The 19,681-nt window shown below is 39.0% G+C and overlaps 1 protein-coding gene across 2 annotated transcripts in view; it reads right to left on the minus strand.

The window, feature by feature from the left end:
* grm8b (glutamate receptor, metabotropic 8b) overlaps positions 1-19,681 on the minus strand; it is a 120,094-nt gene that overhangs the window by 47,742 nt on the left and 52,671 nt on the right. For both annotated transcript variants that reach the window (XM_069528450.1, XM_069528451.1), the window contains 3 exons: positions 3,433-3,568; positions 691-845; positions 435-572 (listed from right to left, as the gene is read on the minus strand). In XM_069528450.1, the coding sequence (XP_069384551.1) occupies positions 435-572; positions 691-845; positions 3,433-3,568 (429 nt within the window). The remainder of the gene's footprint in view (positions 1-434; positions 573-690; positions 846-3,432; positions 3,569-19,681) is intronic.

Raw genomic sequence — 19,681 nt, forward strand, 5'->3', positions numbered from 1 at the left:
TCTGTTAAGGAAGCAAAGAGGCAGGAATGAAAAGGATAAAAAAAAGTAGGGGACAAGTTATTATTGAAGGACGGATGGAAGGGGGGAAGAAGAGGAGGATGTATAGAAGGAAAGGAATAGTGGGAGAAGGAAAGACAAAGACAAAGGAAGTAGAAAAGGAAAGGAGTTAGAAATAACAGGGAAGAAGGAGGCAAAAGAGGAAAGATGGAGGTAGAGCACTAAATGGTGGTTGAGAGTAGGAAAGAAGGAGAGAGAAGATGAAAAGAGCAGGTAGTGAAGAAAAGTAAAGAAGAAAAAGGAACAGAAAAAATAGAGATGAAGGATGGATTGATGGATAGATTGATGGAGGCAATAAGGGAAAGGACAGGGAAGAGGAAAAGAATAAAAAACTTGTTTCTGTGCGATTTTCTTCGATGATGAAATCCAATGCGTACCTGTACATTTCTTGGGGCTGCCTGGTCTTTTGCCGTGCATCCCCAGCTTACAGCTGAAATTTTCCTCCCAGAACTCGGCAAACCAGACGTTCCTGCGGTTGTTGGAAAGTGAACGGCTCTTGAAGTAACGGTCGAATGCTGCAGACAAAAAAAATAATAATAATTACAGTCACGGCCTGCCCCTCGATGTCAGTGATGTGCTCAGGTTTGTCACACAAGGGGCTGTTCTGTCCCCCTTTCTTCCTTCCTGTCTCACCTTCCACAGACGCCCTCTTGGGGAGGATGGTGATTGCGCCCTCGGCCACCCGCTCCTGCTGGACCACCGGAGAGATCTTAGAGCCCCAGCTGTCAGAGCCCACCCACAGGAAATGGCCCGTCAGGTTGTTGCGTTTGGCTGCATCCAGGATTCGCCTGTCAGGGTCATAGCAAAAAGAAAATCAGAGACCAGAGAATCCGTCTAGACTTTCTGAAACAAAGAGCAGCTGAGGCTGATGGGAATGTCACTGATTTTGAGACATGTGGTCAAAAACCAAAGTGCTGGACAAATGGTGCTAAACAGTGATGGATAGTAAGTACTTTTCCTCAAATACAGTACAATGCTTTACTCGAGCATTTCCACTTGTGCTACTTTATACTATATTGCAATGTTACCATTTTACCATTGGCAGAGGAGGTTTTGTTTTCACAACTGTCTGTTTGTTGGTTGGTTTGAAAACAAGATTATGTGAATAAAACTAGATTATTTGACATTTTATTTCTCGGGGAATAATCCATAGATCTTGATACAAAATCAGGCACATTCAGAGAATTGATATGAGTGTTGGCAATTTGGTGCAGCAAGATTTAATCGAAGAGTACTGTTGGGCCTCACCATGCTTTTTCATTCACCTATAAGTTGCAGCTGCCTGACACACACTATTCTGGGTTTTTTCTCTTGCATTAAGTTACAGTTCACACACCATCATAATCAAATAAAAAACAGATTCAGGTCAGTTTTTCTTTTCTCTATTTCTTTGTACTTACCTTTCCCACCTTGTACTGTAGAAACATTAGGAGGAAGTTGCCCAACACTTCCTGTATTTATACCCTTGCTCCCAGTGACATCACTGCTGATGTCACTGGGAGCAACCATGTGTGAGGAGAGGTGTAGTAGGTTTTTATTTGGTGCATTCCACATGATGGTTGCCAGTTAGACATTTTGTCATACATTTTCCACTGATACAGAACCCTGTCATGTGACTTCAAAACATTGTGATAGCGAGAGAGCTGCAGTCAGACTGTGCCCCTGGGAACTACCTCTGTGACAACACAACTTTGCTCTGATTGGCTGAAGGCCTCACTGACAAGGATATTCAGATCCATTATCTGCTGCTTATTTCTCCACAGAGGATGAGACACAGCCAATTTGACCTCCTTCAGACAGTTGTTGAAATAAATTGTATGTATAAATAGACACATATATTTCTAAATAATTTGGCTGAGATTATAGAAGATTTTGTTTTTTGTTTGTTGACAGTTTCCTCAATTTTTTTCTTCTCAATGAAAGAGAAAAGACAAAACATCAGCAGATCAAGTCAGACACAGTCAGACCAATTCCATCTCTCACACCTATTATTTGCTTATTTTGTTTATGCTTGGAGACAAGTGCTAGAACAAGCATTTTAAAAGTTGTAATAAATAACCTACTTGGCTGTTGCAAGAGGAGGCATGGCTAGCAGGATGAATGGTTACAAGTGCATCTGATGTTTATTTAAAGGTTCAGTGTGTAGAATTTAGTGACATCTCCTCAACGTGAAAGAGAACATGTGGTGAGTTGTCATGGAAACTCAAAAGGTTTTACTTTGTCCAGTTTGGACGAAGGTAAAAAATATGATGGTCTCCACAGAGAGGACCCCCCTCCATGTAAATATAAAGTATTTAAATATAAAGGGCCAATTCTAGAGTAAAAAAAACAACAATTCATATAATTTAGATGAAACACACAAGTGAAAACATCACTAGGATTATTTTATATTCAATTTCTGCCAACAATTCCTTTCACCTAAATCTTACACACTGGACCTTTAAGTAATATTATGAGTCAAGTTAGTTGTCATAAAACTCAAAAGGTGTTTAGTTTGTTCAGTCTGGACAAATGTCAAAAACATGGCGGCCTCCGTAGAGAGGGTCCCCTTGATGTAAATATAAAGTATTTAAATATAAAGGGACTTTTCTGGGTTTTTTTCTGGTTACAATTCATAATTTAGATGAAACAAACTAGTGAAAACATCATAAGGATTATTCTACATTAAATTTCTGCCAATAGATCCATTTCACCTAAATCTTACACACTGGACCTTTAAGATAACTTAGGTATAGTTACTAGGTGAGAGTTATGAATGCATGACTTTGTATTCCTTTAGATATCATCATATTTCAATTCTTCCTGAGGCAGACATGGATGTGTGTTTTTGTTGGGACACACTCAGAACCACAACTGTCAATCTAATCCACTATGTTTTTCAAACAGTGTATATTCCTTTTAGAGACATGAGAGATAAGCAGTCTTGTCCTTTAAGGCTCATCTGTCTCCTCTTGCCTCTGTGAGGTCTCAGGGTGAGTGATTTATCTGTCTGTGTGATTCAGAGCTACAGATAATCATCAGCTGCTACACTGATCGACTGTGTGTGTGTGTGTGTGTGTGTGTGTGTGTGTGTGTTTGTGTGTGTGTGTGTGTGTGTGTGTGTCATTTCAGATGCACTTGGGAAGCAGTTGTCCTTCTGAATAGATCAATTGATTATTCAGTGTTTTAGTTTTAAAAAGATCATACAATTAATCAGATTGAGCAAAAGTGAAATAAAAAAATCTGACCATGAAATTCCATCCATCTTCCATCAACTGTTATCTTGTTCAGATGAGGGCTGAAGAGTAAATCGACTTTGAATCTCAGAATCAGCTCCTTCTACCCCACAGATAATTATTAATTTTATAATATGTGTGTTTGCACGTGTGTTCATACCGGATGTCGTCCTCATTGGCAAACATAATGACAGCACGGGCAGTGGGTGTCTCCAGCAGACGGAGGATGATCTTGTCGAACTCGCCGGATCTCGGCTCCCGAGGAATCTTCAGAGACTGGGCGATGCAGACCCCACCTGAGTGAGGAACAGAAAGAGAGAGTGAGATGCTAAATATCCCTGCACGTGCCAGGATCAACCTGCAGGATGTTGCAGCCGGCAACCAATTCTCCGATCATATACCGTTTTCAGACATGATCTCTGGAGATTGTCAGCACAATTGAGTCCACACCTTCTTCAGTGTCCATCACTGACAGTATATTGTAGGTCTTTTAGAGGAGGATTCCCTAATGGCAAGTAATAATAGTGATGTAGCTCTGGAGCATTAACACAGGCCACTGATGGAGGGGTGGCCAAAGTGTTTGAGTCCACAAAACACTTTTGGAGTCTCAGGGGTAAACTGTGTTGCGGCCAAAGTGACTCCCTCTTCAGACGTTATAAAACAACAGAAAAACCATTACATCCCTCTGTGGTGTCATCCAAGTGTCCACAAGCCTCGAAATTCATAATCAACTTGAATCTGTGTTTACTCTGTGATATAAGCCTAAAACTTCACTACTGGAAGTAACGATGCAAACGCATGCCCATGGGAGAGAGTGTGTGAGGTTTTCCGGTGTGTGCGTGAGGATATCAGAGGACATTAAGGGTTAAAACATGGTGTAAATGATACAAGTCGAATATGAATGTCAGGGCTTGTGCACCACACGAGCAGTATGGGGGCATGTTATGTTTTTTTTCTGTTGTTTTTTTACATCTGAAGAAGGAGTCCCATTTACTTGAATTTTATTTAAATTTGGTGCAAGGCTGTTTACCCTAGAGGCTCCAAAAGTCTTTTGTGGACTCAAACACTTCACCATCCCCTCTATCGGCATAGCCGTGAGTAGATAATAAGTGAATTTTCGTTTTCTGGTGAACTATCCCTTTAATATGGAATTTGACCCTTGGACTGTAAAGGTCATTATAAGGAAAACCAAATTATATAATTCAACAAAAGTTGAGGACCAAACTGTTCCGAGTCATTTGGCGATCATATTGAAGTTAATAATTCCGTCACAAAAGTTATCAAAGTTCATCCTGCAGAGCATAAAGGGCTGAATTAAAATCCATTTCAAAATTATTGAGACATTTCACTTAAAAAAAAAAAAACACCTCTACCTGCTGCTGGCCTGTTATGAAAGTGATGAGGTTGCATTGTTGGTGGCCTCCTGTTCATGAAAATCAATCTTAGAGTTGAAATAATTTAGTCTAATTTAATCCCTTAGATCGCAGCTAGCGATGCTTTAAATATCTGCTGAATAAAATACAAGCTTCCTCCTACACTACTCCATTTTTTTCTTCACATTTCTACTGACTAGAGATGAAATAGTTACTGGTTTCAAGATTAACTGCAGTACAAGTCCCGACGGTTAGTATTACCATGATAAAGGTCCAGTGTGTAAGATTTAGGTGAAATGGATCTATTGGCAGAGATTTAATGTAGAATAATCCTCATGAAGTTTTCTCTAGTTCGTTTCATCTAAATTGTATGAATTGTAGTTTTCTTTACCCCAGAAAAGACCCTTTATATTTAAATGTATATTTATATATATATTTAATGTATATATTTACATTGAGGGGACCCTCTCTAAGGAGGCCGCCATGTTTTTTTTACCGGTAGTCTCGACTGGACAAACTAAACACCTTTGAGTTTACCACAGTTTCTTTCTCATGTTTGGAAGGAGAGGGTGAGGTGAGGGGTGTTCAGCTGCAACCTGCAATCTCAACACTAGCTATCACCAAATTCTACACACTGTACCTTTACAATGAAATTATTTAACCGCGGTTGATCACCACAGTGTAAAGCTCAGGTTACAAAACTTTACAGCATCAACCACAGTGAGCAACACTGTCCCACACACAGGTGAGCTGGTGTAGCATGCAACGTGGGTTTGTTTAGTGCACTTGGAAAGTTTACTTAGTCTGTTTGATAGCCTCAAGGAGTTTGAGACACATATTTAAACATATTGAAAACACACTTTCCACGCACACGGTTCACCTCACTCAACACGAGACATGACTTGCACAGCCAGGACAACAGCATTAAACTGACCAGAATGATCCGGATTTAATGATGCAACATTTGATTAATAACTAAATAAATGTGATCGTCAGTTTAGCATGTGAAGAGCGATAGAGACAGTAGTGCAATGCACACACACACACACACACATTCCTGTAGACGAGAGAAGTTCATTGTTGCAGAAGAAGCGACGTCCCATTTATTCAGGAACATAAATGTGAATTTAGCAGGTTTTCATAAAGATCAGTTCTAAGTGTGAGTGATTAGAAAACATCAGAGGAGCAGAATCTGTTGTGGTGCTGCCAAGAGGGGGCCCAGGGGGCCACCTGGATACTATATAATGGAGGCTATAATAAGAGTTGTTGTGGAGAGCGTCAAAATTGTTACATGACTGTTGATTTTATTATTTATTGATTTATTCATCATTATATATACTGTGTATAATGATGAATGATGATTTTTATTTCATTTCTTTCTGCTGCTGTAACAAGTAAATTTCCCCATTGTGGGGTAGGAGAACTGTTGGTCATCTCTGGCCATAGCTAACAAATGATGATACTTTTTCCCAATCTTTGACATTTGGGGTCAACTTCTGCACTTGGAGTAAGAAGCGGTCAACCTTCAATTAATAATGAAAATACTGTGATCATTTTTATTGATAATTATTAGTTCGATTTTTGCATCAGTAATAACCGTGATCATTGTATTGATTGTAATTGTGATACAGTTTAACTGTTGACAGTGGTCTAATTTTCTCTGTGCTTCATTATGTCTCTGCTTTAATGTTTTAATTAACTTCACTGTTTGTCTTGTTTTTATCTCCACTTTGCAGCTGTGACATTTCACCACAGATATCATTAAACTTTCATCTGCAGTCTCTGAAACAAAGGTCAGAGGGTTTACTGATGCTGCCAGAGACTAAATATTAAATCAGATTATCACCAACATCTCACTAAGGGGGTGTACCAGTGGGATTCCCTTATGCTGCATGAATCAGTTTCACAACATACTAACTCTAATGATTGCTTTTCCTAAAAAAGATGTAAAAACAAATCAACTTTGGGTTCAGTTTACTTTGTCTCTTTCCAAAGAGATGTCTTTCAATTTGCTTCTTTCCGTCATGTCAGACATACAGGCAGATGATGAGGATGAGAAACAAGAAGAGGGGAAAGAAGGAAGGAGCAGTGAGATGAAGATGAAAAAGATGACGAGAAAGAGGTGAATTAAATGCTTCTAATGTGATTGAAAATGTGTGAGAGCAGGAATAATTATAATAAATATATGTGAAACTCTGCAGTAATATTGATATAAAGATCAGAGCAAGGATATAAAAAAAAATTCTAAAGTTTCAGTGTTCCCTGGAGGCATCAATGATTGTACAGTGGAAGTTTGCAACTCCCAGAACTCTGGTTCATCAAGTCAAACTGAGACAATGTGTTCAGGGATGTGATAAAGAATCCAATAGTCTCTCAAATTAGCTTCTTTGTAGTGATGAAGAAAAAGATGACCATCTCAGCGGCACTTGATCAACTAGGTCTTTAGTAGAAGAGTAGAGCAGCCACACACGAGCCATACTGGTACGAGTCAGAGACATATGGCAGCAAGCTCGACACATTCAAACTATATTTAAAGGACTCTGAGAGCACAAGGGAAAGAAATCTTACATTTCAGGAAAATGTAATCATTCCTCTGCCCTCTGCCATGGAGGGATGGGAGGACAACCCGAAAAAATTAAAAAGACCCACAATCATTTTCACGGTAACATATTCTAAATGCTAAATCACAGCAGACTAGAGCTAACCCAAAGAAGATAATGAAAAGGCAAAGACCGGCGTGGGCATCGGTGAGCCATTTTCAACTTTGAACATATCCCACTGCTGGACTTTACAAGTCACTGCTAAGCAGCAGTTGATTCAAAAAGCAACTTCATCCTCATTTGCTTCAGATAGCTGCAATTTAATTCTAGCTAATGAAATTAAAATTTCATGATATCTACAACACCATTCTGACAAATTCTTATTAAAGGCATCTTAGATTGAGGCAAATTAAAGATGTCTTGAACTAAAATTAAAGATTATGATATAATATATGTATATCCATGAGAAAGCACACACACACACACACACACACACACACACACACACACATCAATAAGTAGTTTGAATCTAACTATGTAATGACTCTGAAAAGTTTTAAGTAGTTAAAACAGAATTAATAATTGCCTCTAAAACCAGACTTCTACTTTGTGATGCTGTTCATGCAGCCTTACACCTCTGGGGGAGCAGTGGTGGAGATTTTAAGATGAACTTTGAGCCTCTGACAACATGAGATGATGTCAAGTACAGTAGCGGCTGCAGGAGAACCAACCCTCAGAATGTATACTATTCCAGCTTAATTGGCTCTGGAGAGGTTTAAGATTTTTCCGTTTGGCCAGAAAGATGAAAGATGCTCGCTGGCTGACTCTCGCAGGAAGGCTCGAGGGGAAAAGCAAGAGTGTCACAGCTGAAAATAATCATGTCTGGTTGGTCTGACCTCGATTGTTTAAACAGCGGAGCATCAGAGAAGTTTTTTTTACAAGGTAGACCTGGGGTAGAGAGTGTAATATAACTGCAGCAAAGATAAAAAGATAAAAACTAAATATCTTAACAATACTGAAGGTATGTCTACACACAAAGGAGTTTAAATCTAAATAACATTACTTACAGCATATTGTGTTCTTCAATATGTTTACTCTTGAATGCTAAATAATGGCAATTCAAGGAAGGTCTTATCAATTTATCTCTATTCATCTGACACAAAAAAACTATGAAATCTGTGTCTGATGAAATGTTTAAATCCTGGGTAAAGCAGCAGCATGAGTTTGCATCATTTCTGCAGCTAACTTACGTCATTTAGTTTATTTGAGTCACCAGCACAAACCATGGTTACCGTAGTGACATAAGCCCTCAGATAAAGGTGCTCATAATATTTGACTTCACTTTTATATGATAAAGATTTTTACAATCCAAACTCAAACACACTGCCAGTCACTCTATCCTCTAGTCTCCCTTATCTTTATCTTTGTTAGGTAAAATATTATCATCAATGCTAGAGCGGTTGTAGAACCATTGCTGAGCATCAACGTGAAAATAAAATAATAGACTGTAATTTACTTATCCTGTCAGACTCTGTGTGCAGCAGCTTTAAGACGTATCCTTCAGATACAGGAGTGTTCTATCTTAACAGTCTTAGCTCATGGTCTATTGTGTATAAGACATGAGCATTTAGGATATGTCCAAATCAACTGTTGCTACTTTAACAGCAGAGTAAGGGGTCACTGCATTAGTCACGTGGTTCAGAAGGGTTGTACTTAATATCTTATTCTATCATTGCTAAGTTTACCAATAAAATGATTACTATCAAAAGGTTGTAAGAGAAAACATGTCTCTGCAGATGAAATGGATCTGGTTATGTGCAAAGTGCGTGAGCAGACCATCTGTGTGTATAACAAGCAGAGTGTAAGCACATTGTGCACGGGCCTATTTAGGCGCATTTATGTCTTGATTCTGAGGCCTCAAGATATCGATGCACCACAAATGTGCTTGTCCACACGTCATATTAAGACCAACACATGCCAACATGGGCACTTGGATGGGCATAAGAGCATTCACTATTATAGTGTTTGTTACGAAGCGGGCACTGGACAGGAAAAGGAAAACTGTGCCTTTCTAAAATGAGCAAAGATATTTTAATACATCAATTATTCAGTCGGTCAAATTTCAATTGTATAGCCCATATTCACAAATTATACTTGTCTCATAGGGCTTTACAAAGTCTGACATTCTCTGACCTCAACCTTCAGCAAGGGTAAGAAACACTGCCCCAAAAAATGTAGAAACCTCCGAGCCACGTGTGAGGGATCCCTCCTGTAGGACGGACCCAAGTACAAAAGATGCTGCGTGTAGCTCAGCACATCAACAAAAATACAACATTGATTAGAAAAGACATTGTTTAACATAAATTGAGACGTATCAATGTATTTGTACATAAGAAACTGTTTGGCAGAGATTAAGGGAGCAGCAACGACACTTGATATGATAGAGGTATTGCCAATAACGGTAGTATATGTCAGTAGGTATATTTTATATCTAAGCAATGTCGTTGTGATCACAATCCATGATCAGCTGCCACTACGATCACAATCTACTATCAAGATCCACCACCATGATCACAATCCATATTTGCATGTGCTGAGATTCTTAAAGGCTAATCTATGCTTCCTTTACATTACAGGGATCTCAAACACTGCCCACATTCTTCCATGTGTCCTTTATGTTCCTGTGGCTACTAAGCAGTACATCCACAAGACAGCAGCCCATCAACAAACAACAAACATGGCAATGGTGGAAGAGGTTGTGATAATGTTAAACTCTTTGTTCCTGTGACCAGGTGAAGTAACATCCTATAGATGTCTGTAGTTTCTTAACAACTCACAAAGTCTCCCTTCATAATTCCTACCATTGTTGAAACTTCTCATTCGGTCCTATGCTCGTCAGACTTCACTGCCCCCCAACAATTTCTGGTGGTTCTGCTCTGTTTTGTCTGTATCTGTAAGCTTTCACAATGTGTACAAATAAGGAGTTTGAACAAGTTCAAGTTTATCTGAGGCTGGTTGGAATGCTTTTAGTTTTGCTGGTAGTTTAACATAAAAACAAATGTTAAACCAATTCCATTTTTTTCAGTACTAATACTGATTATCCCCTGGTGAAAATGAATGCCTATATATTTTGACGGAAATCCATCCAGCAGCTGTTGACTCATTTCAGTCAAGACCAAAAGTGTCAACCCCATGTTGGTGCTAGAGGAACAATTAACCAATATCCATCCTACTGGTAACGGATATGTCTGTAGCATAATGCATTGCAATGCATCTTATAGTTGATGACAGACAGACATTGCAATTCAGGAATCCACACTGAAGTTTGTTTCAACAAACTACTGTATGTAGAGTGACTTTACTTCCACTTGATTAACAGAGAGTAAAGTTTTCAATAATAAATGAATGAGGAATGAATATTTACTCAATTTACCCTCAGGGGCAATTATCATGAAATCATGGACCTGGAAAATTAAATGTTTCCATCAAACGTTGCTGTAGTAAAAACTGTGTTTAATATTACAGACATTTCACAGAGTTTAAGTTTTATCCCTGTGAAAGAAAGAGGGTTGTCTGCCCAGGCTGATCTCAGGGGCTGCAGGATGAAGAATGGATCTAGAAACATTTAAGACCCCACTGCTGTAATCATCACCACGTTATCCACAGCGGAGCGGAGAGGCTGCGTAGAGTCACTTTTTTAACATGCCGCTTCAATCAGCGGCTTTCAGAGGAAAATTGATTCCATTCCAAACTCGTTCTTGCTTTACACAGGTCCATCAGGCAGCAGATTGAAGCTGCCGCATCTTTCTGGAATAGGCTCTTTCTTTTAGCCATGGTTTGAGATTATATATTTGAAGGTTTAAAGGTCAAGCTTCTGAGAGAGGGTTAGCTGCCATATCAGCTCTCATCTCAGTGCAATTTTTTTTTATTCTTCGTTCAATTTAATTCCTGTCTTCTTTACACCTAAAGGTAGTTTGAAGTAAAACCTATGACAGGATAATGGTAAAATGTAGTTTTTTTCTGTATGCAATCTTTTATAAAAACTGAGAGACACCAGTTAACCTTTAACAGGTTCATGATCCACACTCCACTAGAAGCAACAATTATTATTATGACTGAGTCAGTAACTTCCTATCATATTCGACGTACATTAAACCAAACACTGTGGCTTGTGCAGATCTAAGGACGTCATGCTCTGCTTCCTTAATGCTTGATGCAGGCACCACAGCTTTTTGAATTCTCCAGATCATTTCCTGTGTTAAAGACAAACTTTGGAGTCCAGACCCAATTGTGTGGGCATTCTCAATTATCTCAAGGAACTTTACACTGTAAGTACAAGACCTTAAATATTATAGAGGAATCCAACAGTTCCCACAATAAGCAGCGCTTTTTCGACTGGGGAGAAAAAACTCCCTCCTTCCTAAAATGGAAGAAACTTCTTACAGAACCAGACTCAGTGTGGGCGGACGTCTGCCTCGACCGGTGGGGTGAGCAGAAAAAAACGGGGAGGAGGGGAGAGATGGGTGGAAAAGAGGGGAGAGAGAGAGAGAGGGACCAGAAGCAGTGTAAGCATTATATTTAAGCTCTCTAATGAAAATAATGAAAGTGATATTTATAGAGGTAATGATGTTATTGATGATAGCAGCACCAGTTAACATACTGATATTCATGTCTGAAAACGAAATTGTTTATTTCAGCCTGGTGAATAGCATGTGTTCATGAGGAAGAAGTGCATCTATGAGATTGAATCTTATGATAAACAAGGCCCCCAAAACTCTCCATTAGTGCAACATGTTCTGCTCCATCTGTAGGGAAGTTTCACTCTAATAGAGAAAGTAGAAAACTAAGTGGAGTTGCTAATTTCGTTCACCAGAGCAGAGCTCAATTGTGCCCTAACCCTAACCCAGAAACAGTAAGTTGCTAAAAGAAGAATCATTATACAGAAAAGTAACTCATGACGAAATCATAAAGAATATGTTGTCAAAATGCACCATAGATTGGCACACCACGGTGATAATGTGAACTTCATCTTGTTTTTAACCGTACCATTTAATCTATTTGAGTGGTAATTATTTATGTTGTGCTTCTGCAAACTTTAGAAGCTCTTTACAGTAGTGACCTCCACCCATTCACCCTTTCACATGAGTAAAATTGCATTTTCTGAATGAAATACGAAAGAGGAAACATACACATAACGACAAAAGACTGAAACTCTGTTTCAATAATGAATTTTAAGAGACATTTTACATTAAGTATCTTCAAAGTAGATGTTACGCAAAGTGATGATGACGAGTGTTAAGACCTTCACTCTCCTGAACTCCATTAAATTCAATCAACCTCTGAGCTGATTTTATCTTTCAGCACAATGGGACAAACTGTAATTTCCACTCCAATAACATTTTTAACAATTTTGATAATTACAGCTTGTACCTTATTGGCTTATAAAACTGGTTTACTTCTCATTTCTCTTTACTTTGACTCAAACATCAACAGTTATGTCGTTTAGATTTTTTGCATTAAATATAATGCAGTTTTGTGCAGTTTAGAAAATAATGCAGAGTATTACCCCAGAGACCACTGTGGGGTCACAGTTTGACAACAGAAGTTTAAATTAAAACATAGTTAGTTTGTCATTACTAACGAAGGCACTTAAAAGATAACATGAGGTTTCATTTGCTTTTTTATTATTATGTATTAGTAGTCAATTTTTTTATAAGACTTTTTCTTATCACATTCATAGTTTCACGATGTATCATAATAATCACATTCATCTGTAGGAAGCCAAAAAGTCAGTGAAAACCAGGCGAAGCATTTCAGATGCTCCTGAAGTAACTACTGCAGATAAATGTGGAAATAATAAAGATGTGCACACACAACATGACTTTAATGAGGTTCTGCTGAGACTTTTCCAATATAAGATAAGCAAAGTGCAAAACCAGCTTTTCCTGCTGTGCTCACGTCCACTAAATTCACTTTGGCTGACAAAGTGGGACATGATCGGTTATCAGACTCTGCATGGAACGTTGTCAAGTACAATTTACAGTCAACACAGACACACACACGCCGATACTGTAGGAAGATGCTCCCCTTTCCTGGGAAATCCCTGCAGCCTCTGACAGGCTGAAGATTGACTTTAATCTCCCCAGGGAACGTCTCAGCTGTGAGCTGCTGGACTGAACTGAAGGAGTTAATTCACTACAGACTTACCTTTTTGCAAGAGGAAATTGGAAAATCAGCACTGTCATTTTCAATGTCTTAGAAAATGAAAAGAAAGATAATTTCTACTAGATTGAATTTTTGTCATTTGTACTGAAGTTTGAGGCCGGTGTCCCATTTCATTCTTTTGGTAACTTTTATTCTCTTATTTGTGGTGTGTGTGTGTGTGTGTGTGTGTGTGTGTGTGTGTGTGTGTGTGTGTGTGTGTATTAACCTATTTAAGACAATTGTCTGAATAAGTCATTGCCATGTGAACAGCATTTACTGAATTTACTGAATTAGATCATACTAAGTAAGCCATGATATTATTAAGCCATGGAGTAATCAGCCAGTATTTACATCTGAATCACATTATAATGTCCTATGAGAGTTTCTCACAGAAGTTTGTGACTGACATTTAGCAGTTACCTCCTGCCTGATCGCACATGCCCTGGGTGTAAATGGTAAATGGTCCGGATTTATAATGCTTTTGTCTTGATGACCACTCAAAGCAGCCCCCCTCAGCCCCAGCCGCCCCACTAGATGGAAAAATGTAAAAGAAAACACCCCAGATATATACGATACCATTGTGAATGGAGCTATTTCAGGTTGGAGTTTTAAAACTGGCAAAGTAACATCGGACTTAGTGGAGCAGTGGACATGATGACGTGAATGCTCTGTAACATGTCAATGGCAACTCTTGTAAGCACATAATCAAAATGTCTATTCTGAATGAGGTTAATCATCAGAATATTGTTGTCCATATAAACACAGTCAGTGGATGACTGTATACAAACATGTTAAGACAGAAACATAATAAAGAAGCATATACTTCATTCCTGTCCACATAAAACAGCAGAATTTGATTAACAGTTGAGATAGTTAATATACAAACACCAAGTCAAACTTTCTGCTGTGTTGCTGAGGGAGCTGGAGTGTAAGAGCACACTCTGAAAACACTACATCAATACTGTAGTTGTTCTTCCATGGGTGCTATGGCATTTATTTATGTGTGTAAAGAAATACATTTCCTTGTGTTGAACCCTTGGAGTGCATTGCTTATACAGAAAAATGGACACAACACAAACGTGGGAAAAAGGAAGTGTCTAAAGCTTGCATCATGGAGTAAATTAGAAAAGAGATGAGAGAACAGAGGCTTCTAATTAAAATATAATCACATAAAGTGGATCTGTCCCTAAGAAAGTCTCCAAACAAAGACTGGACCTCTTCAGTCATTTCAAAATCGACCATAGTTTTCCAAAATTAGCAAAATCCTGATGTACGAGGATTTACATCAGAGATTTGTCTTTATTGAATGACTGCAGCTGGGCAGAAAGTCAAATATTAGCTTATTTTCAAATAAAAATGTGAGCAAGAAAAGTGGAAGCTTTTCATTTCACACACAAACACAAGCTCTAATGCAGCATTGTTTTAATTACGTGGAATAAAATGAAGCGTATCAGAGAGGACTTGGGACCAAAGTGAAGCAATAACATAATTTAATTTGCTTTTCAACTCAAACAAAGAAAGTCTCACAGTGGGAGCCACTGAAAACAAAGGTGGACTAAATAAATATGGCTGGGAACACTCAAAGGCACACTGTCTAATGGAATTATCTACAATAACAGATATCATAAAAGCTAGCCTCTGGCAACGCCTTTATACTGACCTTTCAATTAACAGTTCACCATGGCAGCTGTGTAAAGCCCCCACCCACCATTCCTCTAAATCCTAAGCGAGAGTGACGGATAGAAACTCGACGCATGTGCCCACTCGCCCCTTTCATTCCTTTCATTGCCTTTGAGGCCCTGAACGCTGGATCATGAAAGGTTTCCTGGGAAACACATGCACAGCCTTGACAGAGGAAACAAGCGGAGCAGTGTGTCCGCAAAGCTCCCAGTTCACCTTAAAGCAAATATCTCCCTCAAACTTCAAAGTGTTTCCCTGGCTTCCTTTACATCCTTAAATGGAAACCTTTACATCAAATTAAAAAGTGTTTTAGCTGATCAGTGTAAAAGTTCCGAATCACGATCAATGGCACTACACTGCCATTGGCTGTTGTGTTGCTGCGCTTCTTCATCCTGAGATATTTCTTTTTCTTTTTTCTTTTTGAGTTAGAAGCGTCATTAACCCCCTCGCTCGCTCATGATGAATCCCTCACTGTGTTCTCACATCGGATTCTGCAGGCTTTATAATAGGGTGCCAGGCGGAGAAAGTCTGCAGATAATAAGGAGGCTCTCACTTGGACATTTGCGTTCACACATGCACCTCCTGGTGCAGAGAATCTCAGGTGTTCAGTTCATGTCCGAAAGCAGCTCCTGTGTATGGAGTCATTACTATCATTAAATGACCTCACCTACCCACCTAAAGGTTTTGTGACTGCATCTTGCACAGTTCAGTGGCATTATTGAGGCTGATAAAAACACTTGAAGCATAAAGAAACAGAATGATTGATGTTAACAAGCTACAACCAACACACACACACACATCTGTGGATGAAAACTGCTGCGTCACCAAGGTGCCGCTGACCAAGACTTAGAGTTCGTCGAATATATTCTTCTTCTTTCAGATTTTTCCAAAAGCTCAGATGAATGAAAAGTGAAAATGCTTCAGTGATCCAAAATATCCACATTCAATGTTAGACTTTGATATCAGTCCCTGATGTTCAGAACTATGACCAGAAACAGTGGCTCTGCTTACTTTATTGTATCCTGCAGTCATAGATCAGATACTTAATGAGATTGACAGTGTGTCTCTCTTGTTAATTTTTGTTTGTGTGTGTGTGTGTGTGTGTGTGTGTGTGTGTGTGAGAGAGAGAGAAAGAGAAGAGATGAGAGGCTGAGTCCATCAATGAACTGCATGCATATATTAATACCTGTCTAATCAATATAAAAAAGAACCAGTCAGTTACACACACACAAGTTTCAAAAGAAAATGTCCTCTTTTTGAACTACTGCAGAAAAATCCAGAGTTTGGATGGAAAATGTGGTACGAGGGACTGAAGTTCTACTCTCTATGAAAGTCAGACAGGAAGGTTTCTTCTCCCCATTAAAATGAACTTTCCTTACAGTATCACTTACACCAAAACATTTTAATGAGCTAATTTAGATCATCATTATTTTACTAGCGGAGCAAATGAGCAGGTGAGGAGGACAGAGCTGATCCTTATGTCTATGGCTCAGGTTCTGTCTCACAACCTGCCTCAACATCTGTCTATAGCTGCTAAGAAACAAGAGGAAATGAGAACGCCAAGACCCAAAACTACATTCTGGCACATAGCCTACAAGGGCTATTCATGAATCCCTATAGGTTATACTTTAGTGTGAGTTTCACAAATAACAAAACACTTTTTGCATAAACTCTTTCGGCACATCAGCTCCACATTATCACAAGTATCAGGACAGGAAAAGAAAGTGTCAATTTTGAAGCGAGAACCACACACACTTGGAGGAAATTGCCTATTTGATAGAGGAGGAAATGTTTAGTAGTGGTCAACTGCAATCTGTGTGATATCCACAATGTTTCAAGAAACAATGAGAAACAAGGAGATTGGTTCAAGATATTGGCTCCAGACGGAGTGGGACTCCAGCAAGCACAGGTTTTCCTTGCTGCTTATTTGCAAAAGAATGTTTTTTTCTTTATTTTCTTAAAATATTAGGACTTAATTCTCTTAATATTAGGATATTTTACGAATCAACTGATGTCATAGTTTGGTACAGCCCTAATATCTACACATCTCTGTCCACAATAATAACAGTTGAATTTGAGCTGCTCAGTCAGATTTTCAATTGTCTAATTACTTTACTTACTCTGATTTACCTTAACAGAGATATGTGTATAATGGTTGAAATCTAGAGTTGTTCCTGTTTGCTCCATTAGCCGCTTCTCCAAGTGTGGCTGTATTTCAAGTAACTGGGAAATGGTCTATATGTATAAAGCACTTTCCTAGTCTTGCTGACCACTCAAAGGGTAAGGGCCATGTAATTCCTCCAGATCCTCCTCAATGCAAGATGAAACCAGACATTACTCTGATTGTTTCTTCCTTTCATGGTTTTCAGAGGCTTTTCCTCATGTTTGGAACCTGTGAGCGTTACACCTTTTTTCACTTTTTACTCTCTGTCTGCAACACACATCCTGCCACCTCCGCTGTCATGACAGCGTGGGGCAGGTCTGTCCCTCTCACAATGGGAGTGGGTGATGAAATTCACAGCAACAGCTCATCACTATGACTCAGTTAGGACCTGTGTGATACTTGTCAAGGTTGGTCCATGACAGGAAGAAAGAAATCATTCATGCCCGGTTCTATCGGAACACAGATACAAAGTGGAGATGGAGCTCAATAACTCCTTTCCTTCAGATGATCTTGAAACAAGGAGTATTCTACCACATATCATACCATTAAAAATTTAATTCAGGTATATAATACTCATAGCATTATACTGAAATGGAACCTAAAGCAGACATGGAAAGAAAGGTAGTCAAGGTTAACATCAGGCCTCACAATGTTGAGAGCTCACATACTCTCAATTGAAATAGGTTTTGATGCACTGAGTAAAGGGACAGTGGGAGGGAGACAGAGGTCTCTGAACTAGAAACATTGATTTCCATATGAAGGGTCAAAAAAGATATATGCAAACAAAATGCTAATCCTCTTTCTTGGAGTGATTTTTAATAAAACATGTAGAAACATCACATGTTAGATCTCAATCGAGGTCATGTTTTCATTCATCTACCCTCCACTATCAAAAGATGGGAGACAACCTGAACAAGTATTTTCAGATAATTTACAGCCCCACTACTGTTAGCCACTGTTAGGCCCTGTCCCAGTTCCTCTCCCTTGGCCCTACCCTAAGATATGAAGTGCCCTTCACTGGGAGTGTCCCCCCTTCAAACGGAGCCACAAGGGAGAGGGCTAGAAAATCTCCTCCTAAGAATTGGGACACTACTCGCTGCGTCATCACCAGCCAACCAAAGTTATCACAGAGACAAACAATATAACTAAGGTTATTATATTAACAACCGTTATCAACCAACATTAGTGACACATATGACAACTGAAGGACAGATTGATCTATTGATCAATACACAGTCAGTCAGCGTGTTTACATTGGTTATTCCAATGTTATGTTAGTCCTGTCTGTAGAAACCTCTGCCCTGCACTGATTGTGCTGCTAGTGTGTGATTGATATGTGATACTGAAAGTGTGACACAATATGTGTGTGATGGTTATCACGACTAGAAAAGTGCCAAATAAATAGACATTTACCGTTTACATTTTCCTCCGATTTAATGTCATATTTCATTTATCATTTTACTATCAATATTAAAATAATAACATTTTCTTTGCTTCTTGGGTCAAACAATTCACAAACTGCAGTAGAACATACTGGAGGCAGTTTATAAAGGGACCGAACTAAAGATTGAATACACCCCAAAACAAAACCCACCATGACCTCATGATAGCCAAGGAATTTTTGTGTGACTGAAAATAACCAGCCAGATCCTCAAACTCAGTCTTTTTCTTTTAGATAATTATATTATAAAATGATTATAAAAAATAATTTGTTGTGTTTTGTTTACTGGACTTCAGAAACAAGCTTGGGGTTTTCTAGGCCAAGGTGTTCTTGTTTCTGTTGTTCTTACTTTCCTTTCCTTCCTGTTTCTTTTAGCGCTTCTCTGAGTGCAGTCTCTCACCTGCTCCTCATGTTCGAATGGATGCCGCTAACGGACAGCCAGTAATCTATTTGTTTGAGGAAAGGTGCTGCTGCTGACTACAGATGAATCACTTTGCTCTGCTAACTTGTTCTCGAGGGAAGAAAGGTGAAGGAATCCCTGAACATGAAATATTCATCTACTCCTCATTCTGCATGCAGAGCAGGACGATGTTGCTCTCCAGGAAACATAAAGAGAATTGAGTAAACATGTTCTTCTCCAATTAAACAAAAGTTAAACAAACTAAAAGAGGAAGTGTGAGATGGGACCGAAAGTATTTATGTCTTATGTGAGAGAGAGAGAGAGAGAGAGAGAGAGAGAGAGACAGACAGAGAAAAACTGTTTAAGGGATCAAGAAGTAAAGAAGGGAAGATGGAAGAGAATGAGGAGCTGAGAGGAAGAGGAGAAAGAAAAGCAGATTATCTCCTGCTGGCTTTCACACTTCTCAAGTAAAAAGATGGGAGGATTTGCTGCAACAGAACGACAGTGAAAATACAACACCATCATTTTTACCATCACTTAATCTGCTGTGTGCGCGCACACACACACACATACACACACACACACACACACACACATGCACACATGC

This window comes from Paralichthys olivaceus, chromosome 7, assembly GCF_024713975.1.
Source record: "Paralichthys olivaceus isolate ysfri-2021 chromosome 7, ASM2471397v2, whole genome shotgun sequence".
Lineage (NCBI taxonomy): Eukaryota > Metazoa > Chordata > Actinopteri > Pleuronectiformes > Paralichthyidae > Paralichthys > Paralichthys olivaceus.